This window comes from Chiloscyllium plagiosum, chromosome 7 (assembly GCF_004010195.1).
Source record: "Chiloscyllium plagiosum isolate BGI_BamShark_2017 chromosome 7, ASM401019v2, whole genome shotgun sequence".
NCBI classification, from domain to species: Eukaryota; Metazoa; Chordata; class Chondrichthyes; order Orectolobiformes; family Hemiscylliidae; genus Chiloscyllium; species Chiloscyllium plagiosum.
Genome location: NC_057716.1, coordinates 103,925,979 through 103,940,854, shown reverse-complemented (window position 1 = coordinate 103,940,854; position 14,876 = coordinate 103,925,979). Strand labels below are relative to the sequence as shown.

Genomic DNA, 14,876 nt, shown 5'->3' with positions numbered 1-14,876 from the left:
GCTCACTGCCTCTATTCCTGATGAAGGGCTTTTGCCCGAAACGTCGATTTCGCTGCTCCTCGGATGCTGCCTGAACTGCTGTGCTTTTCCAGCACCACTAATCCAGAATCTGGTTTCCAGCATCTGCAGTCATTGTTTTTACCTGACCCAGAACTTCCCCCATTCCACCAATCAAACACATTTGCAGCACAGAACGGAGGCTATTCAGCCCAAATCCAGAATCTGGTTTCCAGCATCTGCAGTCATTGTTTTTACCTGACCCAGAACTTCCCCCATTCCACCAATCAAACACATTTGCAGCATAGAACGGAGGCTATTCAGCCCATTCTGCACATGCTGGTATTTTTGGAAAATCAATGACCCAATTAATTCCACCTGCACTTTTCCCAGGGCCTGCAAATATTTTGAGTACGTACACAGGCAAATCCCACTTTAAACTTGCAATTGAATCTGGTTCTGCGGCTGTTTTAGATTTGGATTTTATTATCGTGTGTACTCAAGTGCAGGAGTACACTGAAAGTGTACAATGTCACCACACACCACGTCATCTTAGGTGGTACCTAGGTACCAAATAGTCCCGCTGATGGAAATATTTTTCCTCAGATCCTCCATCCCTCCCCAGCTTCCTTGTTGAGTCTCTTCTGTCTGTGTTCCACTTGTGACTGATCCTCCTTGGAGCGACCCCTTCCCTTTATCCCCACCCCCATCACTGACATCTCCTAATCCCTGGGTCCATTTGAATAAATCTTCACTGCACACTTCCTTTGAAATCTTGATGTCCTTCCTAAATGCAAAGACGATATTCTAGCTGAGCTCTACCCTCTTATTTATAAACGGTTGAATAAAATGTGTGCAATTCTGGTCTCCCTACTGTTGGAAGGATGTTATCAAACTTGAAAGGGTTCAAAAAATATTTACAAGGACGTTGCCAGAGTTGGAGAGGCTGAATAGGCTGGGCCTGTTTTCCCTGGAGCGTTGGAGGCTGAGGGGTGACCTTATAGAGGTTTATAAAATCATGAGGGCATGGACAGAATAAATAGACAAGGTATTTTCCCTGGGGTGGGAGAGTCCAGAACTAGAGGGCATAGGTTTAGGGTGAGAGGGGAAAGATATAAAAGGGACCTCAGGGACAACCTTTTCACCCAGAGGGTGATGCGTGTATGGAATGATCTGCCAGAGGAAGTGATGGAGGCTGGTACAATTACAACATTTAAAAGGCATCTGAGTGGGTATATGAATAGGAAGGGTTTGGAGAGATATGGGCCAAATGGGATTAGATTTATTGAGGATATTTGGTCAGCATGGATGAGCTGGACTGAAGGGTCTATTTCTGTTTCTTACATCTCTATAATCAGCAATGGGTTCATCATTAGACTCTTAATGTCAGAATCTTATTGAATTCAAAATCCACCATCTACCATGTTGGGATTTGAACCCAGATCCCCGAAACATTGCCTTAGTCTCTGGATGAATAGTCCAGTGAGAACACCTTGAGGCCACCACCTCCCTGAGGGAGTAACATAGGAGAATTGAGTTGAAGGAGTGGAATGGCAGAGTTCCTTCGAGAGGCTGAAGAACCCCCTCCCACACTCTGCTGTTGCCTGCCCGAAGGGACTGACTTTCTCCCGGGTGATTTCTGAGTCAAAGCACGAACGCAGAGTCCAGAACACAGTCCTCTCACCCTCGGTGCTCCCTCTGGAAAATGAAACACTTCATGGATCATTCTGATGGAGTGAATCCTGAGGTGATGATTAAACAGCTGTCTTCGAGAGACCTGCAAATTGCTTCTGTCTCCCGTAAGGCTGCAGCTGGATGAGATTCAAGCTTGCGAGACAGAGCTGTGTAAATACCAGCCCACTCCCCGTTGTATCTCCTGCAGTTTTCATTCTCTCTCTTTCTCTCTCTCTTTCTCTCTCTGTTTTTTCCCACAGAGGAATGCGTTCCACTCCCTGCCAAAGCCAGCGAGACACAGCGACACTTTCCGCTTCCTGCTGCTGACCTTTATCACAGTAGCTTGCATTGCTGGCATCCTCATTGCTGGAGCTGTCATCATCTGCCTCAGACAGAATGCCAAGCAGCGGCAGAAAGAGAAACTGGCTGGACTGGGCCCTGAAGGAGGGACTGACACCTCCCTCGAATATCAGGTACATATTTCCCTCCAACAGCGAGTACACACTCCCTCCAAGATCTGATGGGTGTGCTCCTCCGATGTCAGGTACATGCGCCTCTCCAGTATCGATCTGCACTCCCTCTAACATTGGGTCCGTGTATCCTTCCATTATCAGGTACACGCCTGTCCATTATCAGGTACACGCCTGTCCATTATCAGGTACACGCCTGTCCATTATCAGGTACATACACACTTCCAATGTTCCTATATCAAGTAAATGCATACCTCCAATATTAAGAACATATGTCCCTCCAGTACTGTTTACACATGTCCCTCCAAACGTGTGCACACTTGTCCCTCCAATGTGGGGTACATGCCTCTGAACAATATCAGATACCTGCACGCCTCCAATATAGGGTGAGCACGTCTCCAACAAGAGGAGGGGCCAGTGTTGTAATTATTCAAATACAGCTATATCGGTCTGACAACAGAGATCCCACAATGGTGGGTGGTTCCTGACTGCACTGATTCACCTGCTCTCGTCCCGTGTCAGACACATGGTCTTGAGTTAAGACCTTTCTGTCAGGGATTCCTTGCTCTATGGATATAACGGGATTGGGATTAGCAGCTGGTAGGAGGGGGCTGGAAACCGGGGAAGGTACAAGAGGCGAGTACTAGAGCACTGAGGAGAGAGATCCCGGAGAGCTGGTGGAGCAGGAGGGAGGTGGCGGAGATCAAGACAGCAGAAACCACACCAGATATCGCACAGACTTGGGGGGGGGGTTGTTGGACAACACTGTAACCCTCCAGGGAACCAGAGGGAGCGAGCTCACAAATGGAAATGAAGGCAAAACGCTGCAAATTGTTGCAGCTCTGAAGCAGACAGCGAGAAAGCTGGAGAAACTCAGCAGGTCAGGCAGCACCTGCGGAGGGAGAAACAGCATTAACGATTCAAGTCCGGGATGACTATGCTTCAGAGTCCTTCCCTCCTCACAGACGCTGCCAGGCCTGCTGAGTTTCACCAGGAATCTCCCTGCTCGCCTCTTAATGGAAATGTTAATATTCACCAGGGATATTCATCAAATCCCTACAGGGTGGAAACAGGCCATTCAGCCCAACCATTCCACACCGACCCTTCAAAGAGTAACCCACCCAGACCCATCGCCCCCTACCCTATTACTCTACATTTCCCATGAGTAATGCACCTGACCTACACATCCCTGGACACCATGGGTCATTTCCCATGACCAATCCACCCTGACCTGCACGTCTTTGGACTATGGGAGGAAACCGGAGCACCCGGAGGAAACCCACGCAGACACAGGGAGAATGTGCAAACTCCACATGAGATATGGGAATGGAGTGGGGTTGGGGAATCTAAATGGATGGCTCTTTCAAAGAGCTAGCAGAGGCTCGATGGGCCAAGCGGCCTGCCAGGGCAGAGACAGCGGGCAGCAAAGTGGACGGGCACGCACCATTCTCTCGGGACCAAGCGGATGTTGTGATTTCTCTCGGCAGGAACTGTGCCGCCAGCACATGGCAGCTAAATCATCCTACTCCCGCACGGAGACGGTGGACACTTCCCGGGTCAGCAGCGTCTCTTCCCAGTTCAGCGACGCTCCCCAGGCCAGCCCCAGCTCCCACAGCAGCACCCCGTCCTGGTGCGAGGAACCCGTCCAGTCCAACATGGACATCTCAACCGGTCACATGATTCTGGTAAGCAGCTCAGACAGAGGGGAGAGCGGGGCCCTCGCTTCAGGTTGGATTGCAGCACAATGAGAGCAGGCCAGGGGAGGACGGCAGTGACGTGGGTATTAATAGGGACGTGGAGTACGATAGACAGATTCCTGGGATGGCAGGACTGACCGCACAAAGTGAGATTGGTTCAGTTCGGACTATATTCATTGTCTTGGAGAGACCACATCTGGAGTATTGTGCGCATTTTGGTCTCCTTATCAGAGGAGAGAGATTCTGGTGATGAAGGGAGTGCAGCGAAGGTTTACCAGACTGACTCCTGGGATGACACAGCAGGTCAGCCAGCATCCGAGGAGCAGGAGAATTAGATTAGATTCTCCACAGTGTGGAAACAGGCCCTTCGGCCCCACAAGTCCACACCGCCCCTCCGAAGAGAAATCCACCCAGACCCATTCCCCTACCCTATATTTACCCCTGACGAACACACCTAACACTGTGGGCAATTTAGCGTGGCCAATTCACCTAACCTGCACATCTTTGGATTGTGGGAGGAAACCGGAGCACCCGGAGGAAACCCACGCAGACACGGGGAGAATGTGCAAACTCCATACAGACAGGTGGGAATCCAATCCAGGACCCTGGTGCTGTGAGGCAGCAGTGCTAACCACTGAGCCACTGTGCCGTCCTGATGAAGGGCTCTGAGCCAAAACATCATTTTTCCTGCTCGCCGGATGCTGGCTAACCTGCTATGTTTTTCCAGCACCACACTCTCCACTCTGACCTCCAGCATCTGCAGTCCTCACTTTGTCCTGATCCCTGGGATGGCAGTAGTGAGGTATGAAGAGAGACTGAATCAACTAGGAATACCTTCACATTAGAAGAATGTGGGGGATCTCAGAGAAACGTATAAAACTCTAACAGGACTAGACAGGGATAAACACAGGAAGGATGTTGTGAAACTTGAAAGGGTTCAGAAAAGATTTACAAGGATGTTGCCAGGGTTGGAGGATTTGAGCTACAGGGAGAGGCTGAACAGGCTGGGACTGTTTTCCCTGGAGCGTCGGAGGCTGAGGGGTGACCTTATAGAGGTTTACAAAATTATGAGGGGCATAGATAGGGTAAATAGACAGTCTTTTCCCTGGGGTCGGGGAGTCCAGAACTAGAGGGCGGAGGTTGAGGGTGAGAGGGGAAAGATATAAAAGAGACCTAAGGGGCAGCTTTTTCACGCAGAGGGTGGTACGTGTATGGAATGAGCTGCCAGAGGATGTGGTGGAGGCTGATACAATTACAACATTTAAAAGGCATTTGGATGGGTATATGAATAGGAAGGGTTTGGAGGGATATGGGCCGGGTGCTGGCAGGTAGGACTAGATTGGGTTGGGATATCTGGTCAGCATGGACGGGTTGGACCGAAGGGCCTATTTCCATGCTGTGCATTCTATGACTCTATGACTGTATGTTCCCAATGACCAGGGAGTCCCGAACCAGGGGGTCACAGTCTAAGGATATGGGGAAGCCATTCAGACTGAGATGAGGAGAAATGTCTTTACCCAGGGAGTGGGGAGAATGTGGAATTGTCTCTCATAGAAAGTGGTTGGGATCAAAACATTGAATGTTTCCAAGAAGGAGTTAGATAGAGTTCTCAGGGCTAAAGGGGTCCAAGGGAATGGGGAGAAAGTGGGACCAGGGGACTGCGTTGGATGATCAGCCATGATCATATTGAATGGTGGAGCAGGCTCGAAGGGCCGAATGGCCTACAAAGTGGTTGGGATCAAAACATTGAATGTTTCCAAGAAGGAGTTAGATAGAGTTCTCAGGGCTAAAGGGGTCCAAGGGAATGGGGAGAAAATGGGACCGGGGACTGCGTTGGATGATCAGCCATGATCATATTGAATGGTGGAGCAGGCTCGATGGGCCGAATGGCCTACTCCTGCTCCTGTTTTCTGTGTTCCCGTATAATAGCTAGCAGCTGGTGCTGAGCTTGTTTTCTTTGATTGAATATTGTGTACATTCCTGAACACTACACCATAAGGAAGATGAAAATGTGTTGCTGGAAAAGCGCAGCAGGTCAGGTAGCATCCAAGGAGCAGGAGAATCGACGTTTTAGGCATGAGCCCTTCTTCAGGAATGAGGAAAAGAGTGGGTGAGGGGGAAGGTGAGGGACACAGAGACAGAGACAGACAGAGCGGGCGAGGTGGAAGGTGAGGGACACAGAGACAGAGACAGAGCGGGTGAGGCCGCGCGCCCCTGACAGCCCAAGGATGGTCAGACAGGGGGAGGATCCTGAACGTGAATGACTCGACCGTTCAGCGTGAGTGCAGCCGCCCACCCTCCTCCCTGTATCACCACAATCCCCAAGATCCTCTCCGTCCCACCTGAAACCATCGCAGGCGGCTGAGGGGGCCACTCGGGGTCAATGGGTCCGGGACAGAGGGTTCCCCAGCTCCAGCTCCTCTATCCTCACCTCCGTCTGAAAACGGGTCATCTCCTCCCCCTCCCGCCCAACCCCGAGGGGTAACTTTTTCCCCCCAGAGGGTGGTGCGTGTGTGGGAGGAGCTGCCAGGGGAAGTGGTGGGGGCTGGTACAATGACAGCATTTAAAAGGCACCTGGACGGGGGACAGGAACAGGAAGGGGTTTAGAGGGAGATGGGCTGAGTGCTGGGGAACGGGGACTGGGTCAGCACGGACAGGTCGGGCCGAAGGGCCTGTTTCCGTGCTGTATGTCTGTGTGACTCTGATGGGACATGGATAGTCCACACTCTCGCCCTTACCTGGGTTCAGGGGACAGTTGAGCTCGGAGCCACCCTTCCCAAAGGGGAGCATTCCAGGACAGAGCAACATGATGATCCCACACAGCATCTTGTGAGCATCAGTGAGTGCAGACTCCGGGGTCATCCATCCTACAGAGGGAGAGAGAGAGAGAGAGAGAGAGAGAGAGAGAGAGAGAGTTTCAGAGAGAGAGAGAGAGATCCAGCGACAGAGCGAGCGCAACAGAGGCTGGAGGGAGGGAGAGAGGGAATGATAGACAGACTCGGGTGGAGGGGGGAGAGAAACATATTTTCAGCTCTGATCTCCAGCATCTGCAGCCCTCACTTTCTACCAGAAGGAAGATGGGCAGGCATCAGAGTTAGCGTAGAGGAGGTTTACGAGAATGGATCCAAGGATGAGAACAGATTAGAGAATTTGAAAACTGTTCTCCGTGAGGAGGGAGATTTGATAGATGCTTCTGGAATCATGATTGGTCTGGACAGAGAGAGAGAGACTGTGCCCACTCAGAAGCGGATTGAGAATGAGAGATTTAAAGTGTTTAGTGAAAGATGCAAACTTTTTCACACAGCTTAGTTAGGAAATGTGGAGGAGGCAGGCTCAACTTAAGCATTGAAGACAACATTGAATGGTTATTGAGGCAGAACTAGTGGGGAAGGCAGAAGAATGGCATTAAATCACAATGTCTAGGTTAGAGTGGTGCTGAAAAGCACAACTGGTCAGGCAGCATCCGAGGAGCAGGAAAATCAACGCTTCGGGCAAAAGCCCTTCATCAGGAATGAAGGCAGGGAACCTTCAGGGTGGAGGAGATGGTCATTTAGAGAGTCAGTACAGATATGACAGGCTGAATGGCCTCCTGCACCGTAACGACTATATTACAGTAAGTGACATAGGAGCAGGAGATAGTGAGTAGATGAAAGGGGAGGATAATGTTGGAGAGGAGCGGGAATGAAGGAATGATATGAGGGTTGGATTTTCACCAGGACGGAAGGAGGAAGAGGCAAAAGGAGTATTCGAGAGCAGGTGAAGAGAGGGTGACAGAGTGAATTTTCAGGAGTGAGGGAATGGGAGAAGAGGCGGCCAAGCCAATGATTGATAAAGATTGGTTTTTACTTATTTCACGGAACACGGGCATCGCTTTCTGGGGCCAGCATTTATTGCCCGTCCCTAGTTGCCCCTTGAGAAGGTGGGGGTGAGCTGCCTTCCTGAACCGCTGCAGTCCATGTGCTGTAGGTTGACCCGCAATGTCCCTTAGGGAGGGAATTCCAGGATTCTGACCCAGTGACAGTGAAGGAACGGTGATATATTTCCAAGTCAGGATGGTGAGTGGGTTGGAGGGGAACTTGCAGGGGGTGGTGTTCCCATGGATCTGCTGCCATTGTCCTTCTGGGTTTGATTTGATTTAGAAAGAACCTATGGGGCAACATTTTCACGCTGAGAGTGGTTTGTGTGCGGAATGAACTGCCAGAGGAAGTGGTGGATGCAGGTCCAGTTACAATGTTAAAAGACATTTAGATAAGTTCATGAAAAGGAAAGGGTTTGGAGGGATATGGGCCAGGAGCAGGCAGGTGGGACTAGTTTAGTTTGGGATTATGTTCAGCATGGACTGGTTGGACCGAAGGGCCTCTTTCTGTGCTGTATGACTCTGATTCTACAAACACATCCCTCCCCTGCATCTCTTGCCCAAACCTTTGAATTTTGACCCCCTAGGTCATTGTGTCATCAATCTTTTCCATTCCTGAGTCCAACTGAAAGAGTTGATATTCTCCCTCATCACATTTCCTTTGCCCCATTTACGGAGCATTGAGTCAAGGCCCTGGCCGTCCTTCCTGACACACGGTTTGACATCTTTGTTTCTTCACCAGGCGTACATGGAAGACCACCTGAAGATCAAGGACCGTCTGCACAAGGAGTGGGAGGCCCTGTGTGCCTATCAGGCTGAACCCAACTCGTGCTCCATCGGACAGAGTGAGGTTAACATCAAAAAGAGTCGAAATCCTGACTTTGTCCCTTGTACGTGTGAGAGATTGTGTGTGTTTTGGTTTTCAAAAGGAAGGGGAGGGAGTTTTGTTCCTAGAAGTGGGGATGAAGGTAGAGGAGGACTCGGTGAATGGTTCTTTGGGACTGGCAGGTCAGGGACAATGAGAGGGAGAGTGTGGCCCCTGTGATAGTGCCACTGTCTCGTTCTCTGGAGACTTGTCCCTGAAGACACAAGTTCAAAATCCCAAAGGCAACTAATAACAACTAATGTGGGCCGAAGGGCCTGTTCCTATGCTGCACTGTTCTATGTTGGAATAACTCGGGTATATAAAGCTCAGTAATGATGACAATGAGAACTGCCGTGGGCTGTTGTTTTGATGGCAGTGCGGCACTCCAACAGTGTTGGCACTTCTTGGTATCGCGCTGAAGTGTTTGTGGAGTGGGACTTGTATCTGACCCAAAGAGGTGACGAGTTGTACTGAGAACAACCGCACTGTGGCAACTTCTGCCAAACTGGGGAAATGTTCCACCAGCATTCAGTACCACGGACTGAGTGAGCAACAATGTCATAGTTACACAGGCTTGGCAGGGTCAATGCTGACAGGATGTTTCTCCTCAGGTTCAGGTCTAGGAGCAGAGGGCACAGTCTCAGAATAAAGGGGCACCAATTTGAGACTGAGCTGACGAGGAATTTCTTCTCTCAAGAGGGTTGAGAGTCAGGAACTCCTTGCCACAGAGAGCTGTGAGGGCAGAGTCCTTGTGTCTATTTCAACACCTAAAATGCCTCAAAAAAAAAAGGAGCAGTTGTTACAGCCAGATATTTTCCCCGTCCTCCATCTTGGAATTACCCAGAGTCCATTGCCGAAGGGTCTGTTTCCGTGCTATACATCTCTATGACTCTGTGACTCAAGTTAAGGCTGAGATAGGTAGATTCTTGATCAGATTCGAGAGTGTGGTGCTGTCCTCACTTTCACCTCGGTTCTTGATCAGTCAGAGAATCAAAATGGACGTGAGGAATTTGAATTACAATTAGGTGTGTTGTCACACGTGCTCACATGAGTGAAACATTTACAAACTTTCTACTTATAGTACCAGCTTAGGTACAAATGTAAAAACCGAAGGAACTGCAGACGCTGTAAATCAGAAACAAAAACAGACACTGCTGGAACAGCTCAGCAGGTCTGGCAGTATCTGTGGAGAGAAATCAGAGTTTACGCTTCAGGTTCAGTGACCTTTCCTCATTGTTGGCTTATGTGCAGAAGATAGGGTGGGGAGAGGGGGTGAGGAGTAAACAAAAGGTGGGGATAGATCCGAAAGAGAGAGAACAGTTGGACGGACACAGGAGTGGATACCGATCTGGCTAGGAGGGTGAATAGCTGTTCATGGAGACTGTTAGTGGCTAACCATAGGTAGTGTGTAACAGCAGGGTAATCCACCCTGGAAGGTGTTTGGGCACTCTGCTTGCTGAGCAGGGAGGAGGTAAATGGGCATTAGCCGCCATTTCCGCCACCTCCAGAGAGATGCCACCACTAGACACATATACCCCTCCCCTTCCTGGTCTGCCTCCCTCTGGAACACCCTGGCCCACTCCTCCATCACTCCCAACATTCCTGCCACCCCCAACAGCCCCACGGCACCATCCCCTACAACCGCTGAAGGTGTAACACCTGCCCGTTCACATCCTCCCTCCTCAGTTTCTGAGCGTGTGTTCTACGATGATCACTCTGCTATTATACCCACAGCCTATTGTTAGACACTAACATTCTCCTAGGGCTGGCCATTCTCCCCTCCTTTGTCTGACCAACTCCTCTTCTCTTTCTTTACTCTATCCCTATGTATTATTTACTCCTTACCCCCTCCCCCACCCTATCGTCTGCAGATAGACTGACATTGTCCTAGCCACCATCAGTTCTAAGGGTCACTTGACCTGAAACATTAACTCTGATTTCTCTCCACAAATGCTGCCAGACCTGCTGAGTGTTTCCAGCAATTCTGTTTTTGTTAGATACTAAAGATACTTAGGTAGAGGATCTTAGGAATAAATTAGAAAAATAAAGAAATAAAGATTTCAGCATTTCAGTCCTTCGCTCAGACCACACCGGGCCCTCCCCTCGAGATCACACCAGGCCCTCCCCTCCTGAATGCACCAGGCCCTCCCCTCCAGACCACACCAGGCCTACTCTCCTGACTGCACCAGGCCCTCCCCTCCAGACCGCACCGGGCCTACTCTCCTGACCGCACCAGGCCCTACCCTCCTGACCGCACCAGGCCCTCCCCTCCAGGCCGCACCGGGCCCTCCTCTCCAGGCCGCACCGGGCCCTCCCCTCCAGGCTGCACCGGGCCTTCCCCTCCAGGCCGCACCGGGCCCTCCCCTCCAGACCGCACTGGGCCTACTCTCCTGACCGCACCGGGCCTTCCCCTCCAGACCACACCGGGCCCTCCCCTCCAGACCGCACCGGGCCCTCCCCTCCAGGCCACACCAGACCTCATGATCCTACTGAATGATGGAGCAGGCTTGAGGGGCCAAAAGGCTGACTCCTGTTCCTATCTCTTATGGTTTTATAGAGACAGCTCTAGCTGCTGCAGTCTAATCCAGAGTGATATTTATCTGAACTACATCCAACTTCTTATTAACTGGAGCAAATCAGAAACATTTTCTGCCACATTCCTCGTGCCATTCTGGAGCAGTTGGCTGCTGCAGGGAAGGATTTGAAATAATCTGCTCATAACAATGGAATTGTACAAACATGTGGAGACCATTCAGCCCATTAAGCCTGTTCTCAGGTTTTAAAATCTCGGAGTAGTCCGACTCCCTGGCTCTTTTCCCAGTAGCCCATTATTTGTTTTGATATTTTTAGATCAGGAGGAGGCCATTCGGCCCCTGAAGCTTGCTTCACCATTTAATACGATTATGGCTGATCTCATCTCGGCCTCAACTCCACCTCTTGCCCCCTCTCCGTTACCCTTCAACCCATTTCTAATTAAAAATCTATCTTTCTCCTCAACTTTATTGAGAGTCCTATCTCTTCTGTACCTGCGCTCCAAAACCTTCCTTAAGTGTGGAGCCTGGAATTGGAGATGGTGGCATTGTGGTAATGTCACTGGACTAGTATCTTATGAGGAGAGGTTGTTGAGGTTGGGCTAATACTGAAACATGAAAGGATGAGAGGCGACCTTATTGAAACGTACAAGATTCGGAGGGGAGATTCAGAATAGCTTAACCCTTTGAAGGAGAGACCAGAACTGAAGGGCATCATCTCTGAGTAAGGGTCCAACATTTGAGGCAGAGATAAGGAGGTGTTACAACACAGCGGTGAACCCTTCTGCTAATTAAACCCAACACACAGAAAAGCTCAGCTTCCCTCATAATCTGTTAAAGTATGAGTGACAGAGAACTCCCCGAATTCCACTACTTAAAGGAGAAAATGTCAATGTATTCATTAACTCTTAAAGTGAACCTTAAACAACAACTATTTACAATCTAATCCTCCTTTCTCTTAAAGGTTTGTTCCCTACCTCCCGCTCTATAACAATATACTGATCCAATAAAGCACCCATTAAGTTTACATCAACTTAATTTTCAAAACCAGACAGCAGCTGTCATCTCCATTGTTGGTCTTCCTGTTTGTAGATCTCCCTGGGTCATCTTTGGTCTTCTGCTGGAAAGATGTTTCATATGAAAAAGGTACCTTTGACAGAGAGTGTTTTTCAGGCAGTCTCTCAGTGGCAGTTGGTACTGTCTCCGGCTAACTGTCCAAAATGCCGGCTTCTTTTATACCCCAAACATCGGATCGCCTCATTGGTTCAATGTTGTCAAAACAGTAAAAATCAAATTTGATTGGGTTTTAGTATCCTGGGGTATAACTTAAATTGATTGGTTAAATTCAAATGGTGGTCAAAACAACTGAGGTACCTAATTTATAGCCAAATGTTATATATTTTTAAGTTTCCAGTACATTCTGAGACTGCCAGTCATTCACCTGACAGTTGCCTGAAAACTCTCACTGCCAAACAGCATTCACTCTCTCATAAAGGTACAGTACACACCTTCAAATTCATAGTAGAGGGTAGTGATTCTGTGGAATTCTTTACTGCAGGAGGCTGTCGAGGCTGGGTCATTAAGTATATTCAAGGCTGAGACAGACACTGAGAGAATTGAGGGTTATGGGGAAAGTGGAGCTGAGGATTATCAGATCAACTGTGATCTCATTGATTGGCAGAGCAGACTCAATGGGCTGAATGGCCTACTGCTACTATGTCTTATGTCTTAAAGTAATCTGAGCTAATGTTTGAGGGGACTTGGGTTCAAACCACACCACAGGAGCAGGGGGAATTTAAATTAAGTTTATAAATCTGGAATTGAAAACTGGTCTCAATGATAGCAGCCATGACAATTATCCTCCACTGTGTAGCAATCTATCTCATTCACTAATGTCCTTTCGGGAAGGAAACTGCCATCCTTACCTGGTCCGGCCTGCACGTGACTCCAGACCCACAGCAATGTGATTGATTCTCAAACTGCCTCCTGGGTAATAAATGCTGACCTCACTGGCATACCCCATGTATTACAAAATAAAGAGAAAAAAAAATCCTCCATCAGGGGCCTAGCCAGCAGCTTATCTAAGTTTGGCATAATTTCTTTGATTTTGTACTGTTTTGTCTCTGTTTATGAAGGCAAGGATCTTTCAACAGTTGTTAAGAGAATGTTCTGCCACCTTCCGAGATTAGTGTGTCTTCATCTACGGGACTCTGTATTCCTGCTCCTCTTAAATTTGTATCATTTAGTAAATTTGACGGAGGCTAAATTTGCTCATTCTCTGACTAACTGTCCCTAATGCACCATTTTAGATCTTTCGCCATCCGCACTGTTAATTATAGCACTTGAAAGCATATCGCAGGAACATTTAGTAACGTAATTGTTGTTGGCATGGAGACGGGGGCCTGTGTATTTTTGTGTGACCCTGTTCCAATGCAGCTCGTGTCTCAGTGCAGGATGGAGTCTAATCGCCAACTCTAAAACTACTCATGCTTTTTAATTAAATGATCTATTCGGAAAACCATTCGACTGCCCAACTCCAAGTCTTTAGTTAGCTCTCCACTACTGTGTAATGAGTGCACCACAGCAATGAGGTAGAAGTCTTAGAGAGAGTACAGGTCATAGTTTAATAGGAATTCGTATGACAGTGGTATATAAGATTGAGACATCCAATGGAGAATTGGATGATTATATAGATAGAAATGATGTGCAAAGATATAGGGCCTTTATATAAGAATGTAAGAACTAGGAGCAGGAGTAGGCCATTCAGCCCCTCGAGCCTGCTCTGCCATTCAATACTATCATGGCTGATCTCATCTCGGTCTCCAATCCACTTTCCTGCCTGCACCCTTTAACCCGTTGTTAATTAAAAATCTGTCTGTCTCCTTAAATGTATCCAGTCTCTGGCATCCACTACACCCTGGGGGGATGAATTCCACAGATGCATGACCCTTTGAGAGAAGAGAGGTGATGGCCAAGTGGTATTATCGCTGGACTGTTAATCCAGAGACCCAACTGATGTTCCGGGGACCCGGCTTCGACTCCCACCACGGTAGACAGTGGAATTTGAATTCCATAAAAATTTGGAATTAAGATGTAATGATGGCCACAAATCCATTAATAATTGTTAGGAGGAAAACCCATCGGGGTCACTAATGCCTTTTAGGGAAGGAAACTGCCATCCTTACCTGTTCTGGCCTCCAGACCCACAGCGATGTGGTTGACTCTTAACTGCCCTCTGGGTAATTAGGGATGGGCAATAAATGCTGACCTAGCCAGAGACGCCCTCATCCCTTGAGTGAATTTACAAACAGTAGCTGAGTGTCACATAAAGTCATAGAGATGTACAGCACGGAAACAGACCCTTCGGTCCAACCTGTCCATGCTGACCAGATATCCCAACCCAATCTAGTCCCACCTGCCAGCACCCAGCCCATATCCCTCCAAACCCTTCCTATTCATATACCCATCCAAATGCCTCTTAAATGTTGCAATTGTACCAGCCTCCACCACTTCCTCTGACAGCGCATTCCATACACGTACCACCCTCTGATTGAAAAAGTTGCCTCTTAGGTCTCTTTTATATCTTTCCCCTCTCACCCTAAACCTATGCCCTCTATTTCTGGACTCCCCGACCCCAGGGAAAAGACTTTGCCTATTTACCCCATCCATGCCCCTCATTATTTTGTAAACCTCTATAAGGTCACCCTTCAGCCTCCGACACTCCAGGGAAAACAGCCCCAGCCTGTTCAGCCTCTCCCTATAGCTCAAATCCTCCAACCCTGGCAA

At 48.9% G+C, this 14,876-nt stretch overlaps 1 protein-coding gene and 1 long non-coding RNA gene across 2 annotated transcripts in view; one reads left to right on the top strand and one right to left on the bottom strand.

The window, feature by feature from the left end:
• The window catches only part of LOC122551818, a 26,663-nt gene extending 24,739 nt beyond the window's left edge, over nt 1-1,924 (bottom strand). The window contains exon 1 of the long non-coding RNA XR_006312206.1: nt 1,682-1,924. This is a non-coding gene — a long non-coding RNA (uncharacterized LOC122551818). The remainder of the gene's footprint in view (nt 1-1,681) is intronic.
• LOC122551951 (receptor-type tyrosine-protein phosphatase-like N) overlaps nt 1-14,876 on the top strand; it is a 139,158-nt gene that overhangs the window by 87,455 nt on the left and 36,827 nt on the right. The window contains exons 4-6 of the mRNA XM_043694522.1: nt 1,932-2,144; nt 3,629-3,826; nt 8,437-8,584. Coding sequence (XP_043550457.1) covers nt 1,932-2,144; nt 3,629-3,826; nt 8,437-8,584 — 559 coding nt within the window. The remainder of the gene's footprint in view (nt 1-1,931; nt 2,145-3,628; nt 3,827-8,436; nt 8,585-14,876) is intronic.